Source organism: Trachypithecus francoisi, unplaced genomic scaffold (genome assembly GCF_009764315.1).
Source record: "Trachypithecus francoisi isolate TF-2019V2 unplaced genomic scaffold, Tfra_2.0 Lachesis_group3, whole genome shotgun sequence".
NCBI lineage: Eukaryota > Metazoa > Chordata > Mammalia > Primates > Cercopithecidae > Trachypithecus > Trachypithecus francoisi.
Window position 1 is genome coordinate 94,683,521 of NW_022681468.1, and position 19,210 is coordinate 94,702,730.

General features: G+C 41.0%; 1 protein-coding gene across 3 annotated transcripts in view; it reads right to left on the reverse strand.

The window, feature by feature from the left end:
• Positions 1-19,210, reverse strand: part of MCTP2 (multiple C2 and transmembrane domain containing 2) — a 257,644-nt gene that overhangs the window by 167,104 nt on the left and 71,330 nt on the right. For all 3 annotated transcript variants that reach the window (XM_033188895.1, XM_033188893.1, XM_033188894.1), the window contains 2 exons: positions 4,821-4,883; positions 3,530-3,638 (listed from right to left, as the gene is read on the reverse strand). In XM_033188895.1, coding sequence (XP_033044786.1) covers positions 3,530-3,638; positions 4,821-4,883 — 172 coding nt within the window. The remainder of the gene's footprint in view (positions 1-3,529; positions 3,639-4,820; positions 4,884-19,210) is intronic.

Consider the following 19,210-nt stretch of genomic DNA (forward strand, 5'->3'; position numbering starts at 1 on the left):
AATATAGGAAGGCATACTATATATCCCCAAGGTATAAAAAGTGAACTTGTTGAAAGAGTGAGGTATTTTCTTAATAGATAATGATAAAGTGTTCCCCAAAATGAAAAAAAAAAAAAAAAAGAACAATTACTACTGGTTTCAAAAGAAATAAGGACTGAAACAGCACAGTTTATGACCTAGACTCCTTATTGGGTATTTACACTTGGATTATATTAGGTTTGCACAAAATAAAAGCCAAATTCTCCCATGTTTTAACTGTGATAAACTCTGCAGAGAGAGATGACGATGGCTGGGGTTAGAGCAGACTATGGTCTTCAAACAGCAAGATATGGAGCAAGTGCACATAAGCCCCATTGTATCATTTTCTGATGTGTGCAATGACTTCATCATCTAATCAGTGCACTGACCATCTGCTAGGAATCTGCTGTAACTGCATCAGTTTGATAGAGAAGTATAGTATTGTCTGACACCAGTGAGGGAGAAAGAACAAAAAAAAAAAAAATGGAGAAAGCTAGAAAAGGAGTAGTTGGCCCACAGAAGAGGTCCAGGGCCTGTATATGTCCCGAAACTTAAAAACTATTGGCAGGGTATGGTGGCTCACGCCTGTAATCCCAGCACTTTGGGAGGTTGAGGTGGGCAGATCACAAGGTCAGGAGTTCGAGACCAGCCTGGTTAAACCCCATCTCTACTAAAAATACAAAAATTAGCTGGACATGGTGGTACATGCCTTTAACCCCAGTTATTTGGGAGGCTGAGGCAGAAGAATCGGTTGAACCCGGGAGGCGGAGGTTGCAGTGAGCTGAGATTGCACCATTGCATTCCAGCTGGCGACAGAGCTAGACTCCGTCTAAAAAATAAATAAATAAATTAGAAGAAATTCCATAAATTTAAAACAGGACATGTAGCTTGAGAACATTTTCTTCCTAGTAATGTAAAAAACACACTCTCTAGAACACTCTTCTGATCACCAGAGAAACTGTCACAAAATGAATTTGATAACAATCATTTTTGACAGAAGTAACCACTGGACACTATGTCGCATCGGGACAAGAATCAGGATATTTGTGGGAAGCCCCCCCTACACTGGCTTACGATTACATCTTTTAGATATTATTTCAGGCATCAAATGCTATCTGCACCAAACCATTAAAAAGAACATAAGAGATGCAGCTGTAAACATAGATACATTTATAATAATAATAGAAATGAGAAAGGACACACTTGATACAGAAAGTATGATTTTGATTTAAAAAAACTATTTACCAACAAGTAGGCAATAATTTTTTCACTATTTTAAAATGCTACATCTGAAAAAACATGAGCAAGAGAGAGAGAAGAGAAACTCTGATTCAGGAAAAAAAGGCCGTACTTCATCCAGTTCTGAAAGATGAAAGCCAGGTGAGATCAGTTCATGGAAGAAGCCATATCCAGAGACATGAGCAGTAAAGAGCCATAGCAAAGATGTTTCCGGGTAGTGGTGGAGTGGGAGGGTAGGAGGGTGGAAGGGTGTGTGGCAGGTGAGCCAGGAATGCTCCAGGCTTGGAGGCAGCAGGTAAGATGGCCAGTGCAACTCAGTGTGACTGGTGGGTTCAGTACGAAAAGAGAGCTGGATGGGCCAACACTGTCCTATGCCTTGAGGCTGAGCAATGTCCAACAAAGGCATCTGAAGATAAGCAGAAGCAGATAGCACAGGCGTATGCAGACAGAAAAGCTTTAAGTGGCAGGTGATAACCAGGAGGAATGGGAAGAACCCAGCCTGAACTACCGGCTCACCCTGTCCTGCAGCATGCCAAGGTCTCCTCATCATCACTGATTGCAGGACACAGTAAGCAAAATAACATCCACAGATGGGGGAACAGAAACACACAAATAAAATGATAAGCAACCCGCTTCAGAGAATCAAACAGGTAAAAGAAAATAACGTCCTAAATGAGAGACAGTCAATACATTAAACTGACATCCAAGAAACACAGCAGCAAGCAGGATATTTTAAATGAATACTTACTATTCTCAAAAAGAGATGGGATCATCAAACAAAACAGGTTATAAAAATGAAAACCATAATTGGTAAACAGAAGAGTACAATGTAAACAACTGACAAGAAAATGACAAGGCTGAAGATCAAGCTGAAGAATTCTTCCTGAGAGGAAAAAGTCATGGGAAAAATTAAAAAGAAAACCTAAGAGACACAGAGGACAGATCAAAGAGTCAACAGACCCTTCCTTTATTGAAAAGATGTTCCAAAACACAATAGAGAAGGACCAGGAGAAACTGTCTAAGAACCAAAGCAAGAAAAAGAACTCTTTAGAATAAAAGGGCCTTAACTACTAAACCAAATGAATACATAAAGATCATAAAGAAAAAACAGATATATTTGCCTACAATGAAATGAAAAACTTCTGAAGGACAAAAGAGGTCATACGATTAAGGATAAGCAACAGACTGGGAGAAAAATATTTGCAACACATAACAAATGTCAATGCTGAAAATTATGAAGAATTATAAAAATTTAGAAGAAAAAACTCAATTGAAAACTAGACATTATATAAGTTAATGCCTGCCACCTTCCCAATAGCCTGTAAGGTAGGTTAACCTTACTATCATTTTACAAATGAACAACCCAAGGCATCAAGTGGTCAAGCAACATTTCTCACATCAAACAGCAACGAACAGAGACGGCAAGATCTGAGCCCAGGCAGTCTGGCTCCACTGTCTGCTCTTAAACACATGCCATTTTAATATCAGGTTTAGCCTTATCTATGCACAGAAGCATATATGATATGTTCATTACAGCATCATTTATAGTACAGAGACAGAAGGAAAAAAACAGCTACCATCAGTAGAGAAACAGATAAATAAAACATCATATTATGGAATAAATGTAGTATTTAAAATAAAGGCAATATATGTACATGGAAAAGCATGGTCAATTTTGAAGACCTGTACATTTTTTTTTAAAAAGTTCATTGCAGAACAATATGGAATTGTAGACCCATCTTAATTTAAAAATTACACAGGTATATATTTATGGCTAGGTACAGAGACTTGTAAAAGGTAAATAAAACAATCACAGGCAGACACTAGCTATTAGAGGGAGTCCAGTGAGATTTCAAGCAGAAGGCAGGTAGTTTCAAAGGCATTTCTGTCAATGTGTACACCTGATGACCTTATACTAAGGATGGGCTCACATTTTTCTCATGAATAATTAAAGTAGGATTGAGGAAACATTTTCTTGAACAGTTGCTATATGCCAGGCATAATGCTATCAGTTACCTCATTCCATTCTAAAACAACTTCATGTGATTATTAGTATCATTATATAGTATCACTTAATAATAAAAAAGAATAGTAAGGATTAGTGTGTTTAAATAATTCACTGCAAATGTCTTATACCTGGAGAGACTTAGATTTGAGATACTGTCTATCCTAAACCATGCTGTGATGTCAGAGCCTGACTGACAATATTGATACAAGGACAGACAGAAAGAAGTTTCCAGGCTGCATCCACTATAACAGACCCAGGTCTTACCACAGCGATCTCGGACAACCAGGTTCCGGCCTTCCTTCAGGTGTATGGTGAGGAGGTACGCAAAAGGGCTGGGGAGGTTACTCAAGCCATCGCTGGCTTCCCCCGGTACCTGCACAGATGGAGAAGGCAGTTAAAACAGTATGTCTTGGGCCCAAGCAAGAGAATTTCAGAAATACTTCTTAATTTTGGAGGGAAAAAAGAAAGGGCACTATGAAGATCAACTGTCATCCCCAACTCCTCCTCACGACAACTCAGTTACCCTGCTTTATTAACAAGTCCCTTACATTGCTCCCCAGTGGGATTTTATCAGAATTCGGAAGCAAATATGATTACATCTTTGCAAGGTTAACCTTCCAAGAATGAGATAACCAACCTCTGAAATAGCCTCATTAAATTACTGCAGGATCCCTTGTTATAAAACTCGGTACAGTCCCAAGAGAGGCAACAGGAGGAAGAAGTGCCGCTGCAGGGCTGGTTCCCAAGAACATGTGCCCCGACTTCTGAGTTCAGATGTAAAATGTCCTGTCATGTTCTCCACCCTTCCCACCAACCCCCATCACCTCTGTAGACCTCCTCCACGTGCAGTAAAATTTCAGTTCTGGGCACTCAGCTGATCCCCCCACAAGCCCACATGTCCACCTGACACATGTTCCTTCCCCGAGTCCCCAAGGGACATTGTCTCTGTCCAGTGCTCTCCCGGCTTTTCCACCCTTCTTTTTCATTCTCTGGCATCCACTCTTAGTGTCTCTTACCCTAATCCCCACAGTCTCACCTCCCTGCAACTCAGTCCCTTCCTCCTCCAGAAATGCATCAACTCCTGCAGGCCATATTGTAGAATTCAAGTCTGTTTTTGAATATTTATTACATGAGCCCAATTAAATTTTTGAGCCATTTCAAACTTTTGACTGTCCTTAAAGGGAAAGGGCAGATAAGATCATTTATCATTCACTTATTGGACATTCAATTAATCGATCTTGTGGCTAAGCCACCCTTGACAGCCTTCTTTTGAAAGCTTCAAAGCACTTCAGAATGGCTTTATCTCCCTTGCTATCTCACTCAATTTCATAGTTACTCTGTATTTTTAGAAGAATCTATCCCAGTCTGACTAATCAATAGACAGTGAATTAATCTCCTCCAGCCAAAATTTGCAAGGCCTGTTTTTGTAAGTGGATACGGTTTGGCATTTTTTTTTTTTTTTTTGGCAATAAAAGAGGCAAAGAAATACAAACACAAACATTTGATGAGAAATATCTATAACATTTAATGTTTCTTTTTAAGGAATGCCACTCACAGATTGTTCTTCAAAATGCTGAGATGTCATAGAAGCATTCAGGTCCCTGCTTCCACATAGCTTCTGCAAAGAAAAAGAAAAAAAATCTGCTTTATAAAAGCAAATTAATACCAACTCAGGAAGATATCCTCTATCAGGTCTTTCCCTTTGGAAATCTGATATTTGCATATGCAGCTTCAGTGAGGGCTGCCTTCCTGTTTGTGTGGCAAGGAGACGTGGATTCAGAGGTGTCAATCCAGCTGTGTCCTCTGCTGCCTAAGTCACTGGATAAGAGGAACTGCACGCACCTCCTGGGGCACTGGCATCCCTAGTTCACCCAGGTGTTTAGCATGCAAATAACTGTTCCCAGGGAAAGCAGTGGGGCAGCAGAGCCACTGTGCCAGATCCCTCCCAAGTGGGCTAGCCTGGCTCCCAGCCTCTGATGTGAAACGAGCAGCTCAGGATCCTGAGAACTGAGCATGTCTGTTAGGAAGGAAACATTTCAAAGTGTGATCTGAGAGACCCTCCTCAAGCCGTGCCTTCATGGGGCTAGCAAACTGTTCAATCACCAAACCAAAACTGGGAAATGCAAATTCTGAACAGATGACCTCAGAATGAGAGGTATCTGTGTTTCCCAGTTTTTTGTTTTGTTTTGTTTTTTTAAGACAGAGTCTCACTCTGTCGCCCGGGCTGGAGTACAATGGCATGATCTCAGCTCACTGCAACCTCCACCTCCCGGGTTCATGCCATTCTCCCGCCTCAGCCTCCCGAGTAGCTGGGATTACAGGCACCCATAACAACACCTAGATAATTTTTATATTTTTAGTAGAGATAAGGTTTCACCATATTGGCCAGGCTGGTCTCAGACTCCTGATCTCGTGATCTGCCTGTCTCGCCCTCCCAAAGTGCTGGGATTACAGGCGTGAGCCACCGTGCCCAGCACCTACGTTTCCCAATTTTAAAATGCTTCTCATACCCCGTAAATAAGTCCACAGGGCGATGACACCTGCATCATGCAGTAGTTAGTATGGGGCATAGATTCCTCAGTTGTATCAGCTTTTATATGCACAAAGGAGATTTTGTCTGTTTCTGGAACTTTAACAGAGTTTCTGGGCTGAATGTGAGGACAGCTGCCTGCAATGAGACGCAGAGTGGAGGGGACATGAGCAAATGGCCTTCCGGCAATTTGAGGATGTTCCTGTTTGGCACATTAGCCAGGACTGACTGCGTCAATGAAAAACGTGGGAATTTTCCCTCCAAAGATGACTGGATAACTTCATTGCTATGGGCCAGTTAGGAGATGAGAGGCAGCCCTGGAGACACTGCTTAGGAAACCATGAGCCACTGGAGGTAGGGGCACTGATGATATTAGTCCTTTCCATGCACAGTGACCACCAGTAACCACCTGGACATGACTCAGAGATCCAGCTTGATGGCAGGCTACCTTCCAAGACACACATTCGCTCTCTCCAAGTGGAGCCTCAAGAAGCAACAAAACATTCAGACCGGGGTGGGGGGGCAAATCTTCAACACCCACAAGAAATGGTGAGGAGCTGCAAACAAGGATGGGCTTTCTGGCCCACTGCCTCTGCATGCAGTGACATCGAGAAAGGCTGCAGCTGGGCAGAAACGAGCCCTGAGCACAAGAAGGCATGGAGCCTCCTGGGGCTACGACAAACAAAGGCCCTGAGGTTCTTGTAATCTGTGGTTCTTACCCTTGCCTCCTTCCCCATCCGTCCCAGGTTTAATGTCCCTAGACTGTGAATACGTTGTGTTCAGTTCAGGTTAATTCACACAGGACCAAGAGTGATTTCAGACACAGGCTTTTTCTAGGACCCTGGCACTTTAGCCACTATATGCCTCTGACCCAGGAAGTACCACCACAGCCTAGGCAGGAAAGCAGCCCTAACTCTCAATGTGGCTTGATGATGGACAAGAAAAGAGGCCACAAGTCCTTTGCCAAAAAACCTCTCCTTTGGTTCTTGGTATCTCCTGCACGTGTTATGTATAAAAGGACCCCCAGGTGAGTTGGGCAGTACTCTCTGAAGTTCACTTGATGGCAATAATCAGAATCTTATTCAACTTACTGACTTTCCCAATATCAATAGATTTCTATATGTTTTATATCATACACTATCATTTCCCAGAAATGCAATCAAATGCAATCATTTTGCCTCATTTCTGGTACCAATAACCATGCCTTCACATGCAGAGCCAAGAGTAACTGGTGCTGATGCTCTGAAGCCTGAAAATCACATGCTATAGTCTCCAGTTCTATTAATTGAATCAATGCTCCACTTAACCAATCCCATTTTGAAGATAATTCCACAAAACTATTGGGATCTACTGAAGTGGATAATAACACTTTTGATTAAAGTGTTATGTCATTAGCCAAGGATAATGATGGTCTTGTATCTTCTACTTTCAAGTGGAGAAGAGAACAGAGGTATGATTAAACCATATCACCCCTCAGACTGGACCATATATATTCTCCCAAGTTGGCCTCACTGTACTGAATGACGATGTTAATTAAATGACAAAATTAATCCACCTAACCACCATCATTAACATGCTATCAAAAATGAAAATGGAGCTTTTATTCAAATATGTGATAAGTCTTCCACTTATAACAACAAGGAAATTCAATGTGAGGAATGACATTAATTCAACATTATGGCTGGTTTTACTCACAGAAAAGTCACAGAACTTAAAGTTATGGTTCCCACAGCCACCATAACTGTCACACACCATATATAAACACCAAGATAGGAAAGTGATTACCATAAAGCACAGCAAAATGTTCCATATGCACGGGAGGATGGAGTTACAGCCGCTGGGGGACACATAACTTTGGATATTCGCCCACACTCTTGCATAGTGCCTATGGTATCACTCATTGAGTAGAAGTTGCATTATTTTCACCTGTTTCGTAAACCTAGAAACTACATCAGTAACTTACTTTTTCATTAAGAAGAGCAAAATTAATATTTATTTCATCAGGAATACCCCAGAATACCACTATTATCAGATTTTTTAAAAATGTTCCCTAGGTTGGATGTAGAGGCTCATGCTTGTAATCCTAGCACTTTGGGAGGCCAAGGTGGTTGGATCACCTGAGGTCAGGAGTTCGAGACCAGCCTGGCCAACATGGCAAACGCCCCACCACCATCTCTAATAAAAATATAAAAATTAGCCAGGTGTGGTGGTGTGCACCTGTAATCCCAGTTTCTCTAGAGGCTGAGGCAGGAGAGTCACCTGAACCCAGGAGGTGGAGGTTGCAGTAAGCCAAGATCATACCACTGTACTCCATGCTGGGCTAGAGAGTGAAACTCCATCTCAAGAAAAAAAAAAAAAAAAAAGTTCCCTATAAATGTAACCAAGTACTGTGGGTTGCCTTTCTTTGTTTTGAGCTTTTTTTTTTTTTTTTTGAGACAAGGTATCCCTCTGTCACCCAGGCTGGAGTACAATGACATGTTCATAGCTCACTGCAGCCTCGACCTCCTGGGACTTTAAGCCATCCTCCTGCCTCAGTCTCCTGAGTAGCTGAGATTACAAGTGCACGCCATCACACTTGGCTAAGTTTTGTTTTACTTTATAAATATTTTAGAATATAAAAATTGTAAAATAGATATATTTTATAGTATATATTATGTTATAAAATATTTTATAAAATAATTTATTTTATAAATTTTATTACAAAATTTATTTTTGTAGAGATGCCTTCCCACAGCCACCATAATTGTCACACACCAGCCCAAGCTGGTCTCCATCTCCTGGCCTTAAGCAATCTTCCCACCTTGGCCTCCCACAAAGCACTAGGATTACAGATATGAGCTACTGTGCTTGGCCTTTCTCAAAAAATATTTTACTTAAAAAAATTAACACACTGTAAAATTGACATTTTCCATGTGTGCATTGCCATAGTTTTAAACACCTGTATATATTTGTATAACCCCCAATACAATCAGAATATAGAACAGTTCTACCACCCAAAAAATGCCTCTGTGCTATCCCACTTTGACTCCCATCTGTAGTCAAATCTTCCAACTCTAGACCCATGGCAAGTACTTGTATATTTTCATCATATAGTTTTATCTTTTCTAGAATATCATATCATCAGAATCATATAGTATTTAAATGTTTGAGACTGGAATCTTTTACCCAACTTGATGCGTTTGAAATCCATAAAGGTTGTCATCTGCGTCATTCTTTTTTATTGCTGAGTAGTATTCCATTCTAGAGATGCACTATCTATTGATTGTTTACCTAATAAGCATCATTTTAACATTTCAAACAAATTTTGTACAAGTACATACTCAGGAAGAGAAATAATTTTAAATATTATCCAAGCTAATACGTCTCAAAATGACAAAATTGTCTAATTACATACTAGCATTCAGAAACACAGCCTGAACATCTTGGAATGAGCACTATTATGAGATTAGTCTTCCCTTGCATCGCTCTCACTATTGCCTTTCACATAAGTGTTTTTCATTAGTGTTTTTTAAATAAAAGCAAGTTTGCATTGATATTTCCCTTCTGCCTGGCTAAACTGAAATTTGTGGGAAGGTAATACATACTTTGCATTCCCTTTAGATGTGGATTTTCCATCCATAAGAATGCAAATATTTAAAATTCAGCAGGATATGGGAAGATACTGGAATGGCAGATCAATTATTTTAAAAGAAAATCTCTAGTCACCAAGGACTTTGAGATTGAGGGCAAGACGCTGTTGTGAATAAACATTTTCCTTTCAATATACACTAAATGTGATCCTGTACAAATACCACCTCCCATGTGGCTGTCTGAAGGATCTTACTGCGAGGCACACACGGGAAGCCAAATTAAAAATTATGTAAGCAGTCACTGTTTGTTTAAATTTCAGAGGAAGAAAACATAAACCCACATCCAGAAAAGCTAAATAAGAGTAAAAGGTTGGCTGAACAAATCAATAGAATTCTCTTTATAAACTGCCCCATTAAAGTATATAAATGTATACATACTGCATATTTAATCTGTAACCCATATCTTGTCTATTTAGAATACATATATTTAAGAATACAGGAGTCACAAACACAAACACCTAGAGGAAAAAGGAAGTTACAAAATAAGCAAAAGGAATCAGACGGCTCCACTAACCATGATGCAGCAACTGGACACAGTGATAGAATGAAAAGTGAGTTACATGGCAATGAGAGGTCAAAACTGGAAGGTGTTTTCAGAAGACAACTGAGCCTACCAAAAGGCCAAGTCTGTTCTTATTTTTTATACCACTTTTCAAGAGGTTATGGATCATGCAATCAAGGTGTATAAATTTAATTCTCTCTCATCTCCAAGACTGGTCTCTAAAAGTGATTACCCTGCAATATTAACTGTCTAATCTAATAGCAAAATATGAATCGTGTGTGTGTGTCCATATACCTTGCTCAAGTATATGATGGTATAAAATAGTCAGTAAATTACATCGCATGAGACAAACCAGCCCGCCGCTTGCTTTTACAAATAAAGTTTGACTGAAATACACCGCTGTCTACTTGTTCCTGTGTTGTCTATGGCTAATGTCATGTGACCTCACCTTGAGTAATTGTGACAGAGACCTGTGGCCCACAAAGCTCTGGCCCTTTATAAAAACAAAAGTTTACCAACCCCTGTTGAAATGCTCTAAAACTTTGCATATTCAGCAATATTTGTCCACTGACCTGCTATAAGTTTTTTGCATGTTTATTAACAGGAGATACTTTAAAAAATGGTTGCTTGTACATTGCTGAGCACTTTCTAATGTAAAATTTATACTCATTGTAACTTCTTAAAACAAGTCCACAGGCTGTCATTAGTCTCCCCAGTTGGCAAAGAGGAAAGCAGAGCCAGGTGGCTAAATGGCCATCACAGGAAAGCTGGAGAGTTAGGCCTTGGCGAGCACTCTGGGTTGGGCTTCCTCTGAGTTACCTGGGTAAGCTGCTCTTTTCACTGTACCACACCTGTGCCAAGAGAATACAAAAACAGCATACCTCACCTGACCAGGAGGTAGCTGTACATGGTAGTGAACAAGGCTCTGGAATCCAAAAGATCAGTTCCAACTCTGCTTTTTTTTATTATTATTATACTTTAAGTTCTAGGGTACATGTGCACAACCTGCAGGTTTGTTACATATGTATACATGTGCCATGTTGGTGTGCTGCACCCATTAACTCATCATTTACATTAGGCATATCTCCTAATGCTATTCCTCCCCACTCCCCCCACTCCACAAGAGGCCCCGCTGTGTCATGTTCCCCTTCCTGTGTCCAGGTGTTCTCATTGTTCAATTCCCACCTATAAGTGAGAACATACAGGGTTTCGTTTTCTGTTCTTGTGATAGTTTGCTGAGAATGATGGTTTCCAGCTGCATCCATGTCCCTGCAAAGGACATGAACTCATCCCTTTTATGGCTGCATAGTATTCCATGGTGTATATGTGCCACATTTTCTTAATCCAGTCTATCATTGATGGACATTTGGGTTTGTTTCAAGTCTTTGCTATTGTGAATAGTGACGCAATAAACATACGTGTGCATGTGTCTTTATAGCAGCATGATTTATAATCCTTTGGGTCTATCCCCAGTAATGTGATGGATGGGTCAAATGGTATTTCTAGTTCTAGATCCTTGAGGAACCGCCACACTGTCTTCCACAATGGTTGAACTAGTTTACAGTACTACCAACAGTGTAAAAGTGTTCCTATTTCTCCACATCCTCTCCAGCACCTGTTGTTTCCTGACTTTTTAATGATCGCCATTCTAACTGCTGTGAGTTGGTATCTCATTGTGGTTTTGATTTCCATTTCTCTGATGGGTAGTGATGATGAGCATTTTTTCATATGTCTGTTGGCTGCATAAATGTCTTATTTTGAGAAGTGTCTGTTCATATCCTTTGCCCACTTTTTGATGGGTTTTTTCTTGTAAATTTGTTTGAGTTATTTGTAGGTTCTGGATATTAACCCTTTGTCAGATGAGTAGATTGCAAAAATTTTCTCCCATTCTATAGGTTGCCTGTTCACTCTGATGGTAGTTTCTTTTGCTGTGCAGAAGCTCTTTAGTTTAATGAGATCCCATTTGTCAATTCTGGCTTTTGTTGTCATTGCTTTTGGTGTTTTAGACATGAAGTCCTTGCCCATGCCTATGTCCTGAATGGTATTGCCTAGGTTTTCTGCAAGGCTGGTTCAACATATGCAAATCAATAAATGTAATCCAGCATATAAACAGAACCAAAGACAAAAACCACATGACTATCTCAATAGATGCAGAAAAGATCTTTGACAAAATTCAACAGCCCTTCAAGATAAAAACTCTCAATAAATTTGGTATTGATGAAACATATCTCAAAATAATAAGAGCTATTTATGACAAACCCACAGCCAATATCAGACTGAATGGGCAAAAACTGGAAGCATTCCCTTCAAAAACTGGCACAAGACAGGGATGCCCTATCTCACCACTCCTATTCAACATAGTGTTGGAAGTTCTGGCCAGGGCAATCAGGCATGAGAAAGAAATAAAGGATATTCAATTAGGAAAAGAGGAAGTTAAATTGTCCCTGTTTGCAGATGACATGATTGCATGTTTAGAAAACCCCATTGTCTCAGCCCAAAATCTCCCTAAGCTGATAAGCAACTTCAGCAAAGTCTCAGGATACACAATCAATGTGCAAAAATCACAAGCATTCTTACACACCAATAACAGACAAACAGCCAAATTATGAGTGAACTCCCATTCACAATTGCTTCAAAGAGAATAAAATACCTAGGAATCCAACTTACAAGGGATGTAAAGGACCTCTTCAAGGAGAACTACAAACCATTCCTCAGTGAAATAAAAGAAGGCACAAACAAATGGAAGAACATTCCATGCTCATGGATAGGAAGAATCAATATCGTGAAAATGGCCATACTGCCCAAGGTTATTTATAGATTCAGTGCCATTCCCATTAAGCTCCCAATGACTTTCTTCACAGAATTGGAAAAAACTACTTTAAAGTTAATATGGAACCAAAAAAGAGCCCGCATTGCCAAGACAGGCCTAAGCCAAAAGAACAAAGCTGGAGGCATCATGCTACCTGACTTCAAACTATACTACAAGGCTACAGTAACCAAAACAGCATGGTACTGGTACCAAAACAGAGATATAGACCAACGGAACAAAACAGAGCCCTCAGATGTAATACCACACATCTACAACCATCTGATCTTTGACAAACCTGACAAAAACAAGAAATGGGGAAAGGATTCCCTATTTAATAAATGGTGCTGGGAAAACTGGCTAGCCATATGTAGAAAGCTGAAACTGGATCCCTTCCTTACATCCTATACAAAAATTAATTCAAGATGGATTAGAGACTTAAATGTTAGATCTAAAACCATAAAAACCTCTGCTACTTTCTAGCTTTCTGTCCTTGAAAAATATACCTAAAATTCAAGACATGGGAACATCTCTCAATGGGTCAAAACAGATTCTTACAGGTTGTTAGAATAATTAAATGACTCAATGGGTATTTACTGAAAGACTTTTCTCAGACAGACACTGTGCGAGGGCTCTTTGTATGTAGAGGAAACCAAATAGATGTGGTCTAATAATATTTATATAGAAATTAGCAGAGTTCATTACACATAAACCCTCAGTAAGTAGTATTAGATTGGTGTTGCTATTCTATTATTTTTTATTATTATTAATTATATTAGTAAAAGTCATAAAACAGCCTATGTGTTTGGGAAGAATGGATCAAAAGAATTTGATGAAGGTGGTCAGTAATCTGACTCCCTTTCTTAGCTCCCTCCAACATTCCCCACCAAAAGTGGCTAGGACAAAGTCAGAGACTGGCTGACAAAGCCTCGGGATGGTGCCATTTTCCCTCTGCACACAGCCCAGCAGCCTGTGCGCCATTTCTCCATACCTTTTGTCCAAGGCAAAGCTTGGACTTACTGCCATACCCAGTGTCTATAGCAGGCACAGCAAGCACTGCCCGTGTGCTGCCAATTCCTTCTGCCCTATGAGCAATGCAGCATTGAGCCCATGGGGTTCCTGTGAGTCCCACTCATTCAGTGCACTAGGCAGTTGCGATGGTCAGCTAGAGCTGCCTGGCAGGATACATGATGCCCTACATGATGTGGTTTCTGTTCACTTCTCTGCCATCTCCTCCCATTGCCCCCTCACTGCCTCTTCTCCAGCCTTACTGCTTCTTTGCTCTTCCTGAAACATCAGGGACACTCCTGCTATCCTGGGGCCTTTATGCTTGCTGTTTCTCTTTTTCTGAAAGGCTTTTCTTTAGCTATGCACGCAATCCACTTCCTCACCTCCTCCATATCTCTGAGTGAAGGTTATCTTCTCGGAAGAGGTCCTTCCTGACCACTCTGTACAAAATGATAACACCTCCCACCCCCAGCACCTACTCTGCTTGCTTTCTCTCCATGACACTTTATGTTCTGATTATATCTATAGCATGCCACCTTTCCTAGTGGAAACTCCATGAGGGAGGCAACTTTTTTCTATTTTGTTGACTATTGTCTCCCTAGTGTCTAGATCTGCATCAACACAAGCAGGCATTTAACAGGTGCAAAGGAAAGAAGGGAAGAAAGAAGAACAGGGAGACTGAGCCCATGGTGGACCCTGGGATGTGGCTGACACACCTGCCTCTCTGACACACCATCACATGTTGAGGTACGACTTTCGAGATCACAGAAAAATAGTAAAAATTACGTCATTGAAGTGTAGAGAAACTGACGTACTTGTTTAATTTTGCAACCTGGAGGTCCTTTCCTCTCCTCTGTGGTTTTTTACTCTGCTTCTCTGTGATCACTAACCTGAAACTATGCAGTTGCCAAGCAATTTCTGGAAATATTTCACTGGGGAACTTCTCTAAATCACTCAACTCACCCACATAAGCGCGCGCCAAAGCTAGTTATTCACGACTCCAACTGCCAAATGAAATGTCAGGGAAGGACATACCCCATTGTGGAATTACATGGATTATAGGAAGGGGGAATGATCCTTTCTTTCGTAATTATTAGTTATTGACTATGACAATGAGCCCATTCAATCTTGATAATTATCCTTGTGTTTAAAAAGACACAGTGGACAGAAAAATAAATGTCTTCCTTTTGTGATCAACTTTTTTTGATCTCCAGTTCTGAGTTCTCCCATTGCAGAATTGTACTTCCAAACTCATGTGATACACATAGTTCTGTGCACAGTCCCAGGATTCGGACAGTCCTGGAGTTAGATCCTGTCTCTGACACTGACTAGCTGGATGACATTAAGCAAGTCACTAAAATTCCCCAAACTTCTATGTCATTCTGAAAAATAAGCAATGTTAAAAATAATTATAAACACTAATGAATACAACCACAATCATGGCAGTGAGCACTTGTTAGGTGCTTGTGACTGCCAGGTACTAGGCTAAGACCTTCATATTTTTCGAGCCCCACAGACAAACTTAACTAATCTGTATTATTGTCTGCCTATCTGAGTCTTACCCATTCTCAGAAGGAGTTCTCTTCAAGCCTTTCCTGACCACCCTGCTCAGAATAACCTCCCCCACTTATCTCAACTGGTTATCTAGCACTGAGTAGAGACTGGTTGGTATTGCTGGTCATTTTTTCCAGCGTCTGTGTCTAATCCCAGTTTCACCATCAACACCTACAGCAAGAACCAGAATAGACCATATGCATTTTCTAAATACTTAGCTGATTTTACAATGCATGTTAAAAGCGTCTTGTAAAATAAGGACTAGGAGAATGCTGACTAGAGGAGAAAATGAGGAAAAAACCAGATGAGAAGAAAAAAAATAAAAAATAAGTTCCTCTTCCTCCGAGTTCCCTTAACTTTAGCTTCTTCACATTAAGTCTGACACTTGGAAACTCCTTTCTTTAGGGTCCTACCCACCTAGGGACTCCATGTATCACCCTTCCCCAATGCAACTAAATTTCTCGTGGCTTTCCGAGCCTTTGGCAGTGGCTGGAAAGCCAACTACAGTGATAATATGAATCAATATACATGCATACCATATAAGCAAGGTTTGCAGAAAGGCTGGGAGAAGAAGAAAAATGACATTTCTACTCTTCAAGAGCTTATACTCTAACAAGAGAGACTGACTGCTAAACAACTGGGTGTGTATACACACACACCTATATAAAGGTATATATATATATATACACACTCCCATACATATATATCCACGTGTGTGTGTGTGTGTGTGTGTGGTGATATCGGTATGTGGCAGTAGTCTATGGTGCTCTCACCTCCTCTTTAGCCACAAGTCTTGGTGAAGAGCAATGAGATCGTCCTCTGAAGCTAAAAGTGTTAAAAGACCAGAGTTACTCAGCTCAGGCGACTATAACAGAACACCACTGACTAGGTGGCTTAAACAATAGGAACCCACTTCCTGCCTTGCAAATGACTCCTTTCTCACTGTGTCCTCACATGGTGGAGAATGAGAGACCTCTGGTGTCTCTTTCTCTTGTATAAGGACACCAGTTCCATTGGATCAGGGCTCCACGCTTCTGACCTTACTTATCCTTAATCGCCTCCTACAGGCGGTATCTTCAATAGTCATGTAAAGGTTAGGGATTCAGCATAAGAACTTGGTCTGGGGGACACAACTAAATCCAAGCAATGACTCTTTATCTGTCAGCATCTAGACATACAAAGTCACCTAAAGGAGACAATATGGGTGCCAGGCCACCATGATGAGATATCAGCCTTACTGAAGTGATAACATACAATTAATGAAATAATGTGTCAATCAGAAAAAGGGAGAGGTCATGCCAGGAAGCCTCAATAAAAGTTTGGACTTGTTCAGAAGGAAGGAGAGAGAGCCTATGCCACAGGACTTTAAAATCCAGGCTTCCTGGACTAAGTGGGCTTACAGACAGAGATGGATAAAGGTGGCCCTAGCAGACAAAGTGTGAGTATGTCAAGTTCTAATTTGTGGCTCAGTACTTATTGTGAGATGGCTGGTGTATGAAATGCCATTCAGCATGGAGCCCATGCATTCTCCCTGCAGTGTGCCGATCCCTGCACCAATATTCCCAATTCTTATGTGACTTCTCCTAAAGGCTGACTGTGGGGAGGAAATGCATTTCAAGTTTTTCCAGGCCCTGAGATAATAATTTCTCCTAACTGGTTAATGAAGTAGGCATTGATTATGATTGGACTTTCTGTGTGATTTGACAACAATGAAGAATGAGCTGTTTACATCAAAAGAACATTAGAGTATTTACTTTTTTATCACTATTTGAGATGGCATCTTGCCCTGTCACTCATGCTGGAGTGCATGGGCACAATCACAGGCCACTGCAACCTCTGCCTCCCAGGTTCAAGTGATTTTCGTGCCTCAGCCTCCTGAGTAGCTGGGACCATAGGCATGTGCCACCACGCCCAGCTAATTTTTAAATTTTAGTAGAGACAGGATTTCACTATGTTGGCAAGGCTGGTCTTGAACTTCTGACCTCAAGTGATCTGCCCGCATTGGCCTCCCATAGTGCTGGGATTACAGGTATGAGCCACCACATCTGGCCTAGAGTCTTTAAAATATTTAATTCTCATGACAAATTAGTTGTGATTGTCATTTATAGCTCAGACTCACGACCATTTGGTTATCATGAGTCAGTCCTCTGAGTTAGATGACCACTGGACAGTGAGTACATGCATGCAGATTTTCTCAAGGACTTATTCAGTGATGCCCTTGCCCAGGACCAATTTGCCTTCCCCTCTCTACCTCCTCTTCCTGTTGTAATCCCTTCTTTCTACAGATTTCTCCACAAAACAGACTGAGGTTAGTGCTCAGAGTAAAAATGACATGCTATGAAAATGAAGGCAGGCTGATTATTACACTCATCACAGAGTTGGAAAAAGCACCACAGAGAAGGTTTCCACTAGGCCTTGAAGAATGGGAAGGATTTCAGTAGAACAGAATGAATATGAGATAGATGATATGCTTGGCTCCATGTCCCCACCCAAATCTCATCTTATCCCCAACCAAATCTTATCTTGTAGCTCTGATAATTCCTACATGTTGTGGGAGGGACCCATGGGAGATGACTGAATCATGGGGCAGCTCTTTCCCATGCTGTTCTCATGACATAGAATGGGTCTCATGAGATCTGATGGTTTTATGAGGGGGAGTGTGACAGTTAATACTGAGTGTCAACTTGATTAGATTGAAGGATATAAAGTATTGATCCTGGGTGTGTCTGTGAAGGTGTTGCTAAAGGAGATTAACATTTGACTCAGTGGGCTGGGAAAGGCAGACCCACCCTTAATCTGGGTGGGCACATTCTAATCACCTGCCAGTGTGGCTAGAATATAAGCAAGCAGAAAAATGTGAAAACAGAGACTGGCCTAGCCTACCAGCCTACACCTTTCTCCTATGCTGGATGCTTCCTGCCCTCGAATGTCCAACTCTAAATTCTTCAGTTCTGGAACCTGGACTGCTTGCTCCTCAGCCTGTAGATGGCCTATTGTGGGACCTTGTGATCATGTGAGATAATATTTAATAAACTCATATATATATGGAATACATATATATACACATACATGTATGTGCAAGGGAGTTTCCTAGCACAAGCTCTCTCCCTTTGCCTGCTGCCATCCATGTAAGACATGATTTGCTCCTCCTTGCCTTCTGCCATGATTGTGAGGCCTTCCCAGCCATGTGGAACTGTAAATCATCCATATTAAACCTCTTTCTTTTGTAATTTGCCCAGTCTCATTATGTCTTTATCAGCAGCATGAAAGTGGACTAATACGGTAGGTAAGAGAGGAGGAAACACGTGAGATGACAAATGATGACCCCATAGAACATGAAAAGCAGGGAAAGTAAGAGTCTACCATTATTCACAGGTGTTTGGCTTGAACAACTAGGTGAATAATGGTGATATTGCCAAGAAATCATGGTCTCCGTTTGAGGTGGTTCTTCAGGCAGACAGTGAATTCTATTAAGACAAGTCGAAAGCAGGTTCCTATGAGACATCCAGTAGCGTGTGGATCCGGAGCTCAGGAGAGAGTCTGGCTAAATCCTCTTCCACCGACGTATCCTTTCTTCTAAGTGTACATTCTCACCTTTTGATTTACAGCTGGATTTGGCACTTGCAATATTTTAGGCTCTGCCTGTCCTGTTTCTCACATTCCTTCTTCCTTGCCCCTCATCCTTACTTTCCTCTTTTGCCCCTCATTCCATTTCCCCGTAACAGTAGACTAACACTTCACTTTCTTTGCTGATGCTGGTGGGCCTGGAGGTGACTGTAGAATTCAGACATTGCTGATATTTGAAGTCCTGTCCCTCTGCCACAGGCTTAACCTGGTACCAGAGCAGCGTTGGTACACAACAGAGCAGGCAAAGCCCTAGTCTCCTCAGGCCACAGATGCTCACTCCTTGCTTGAC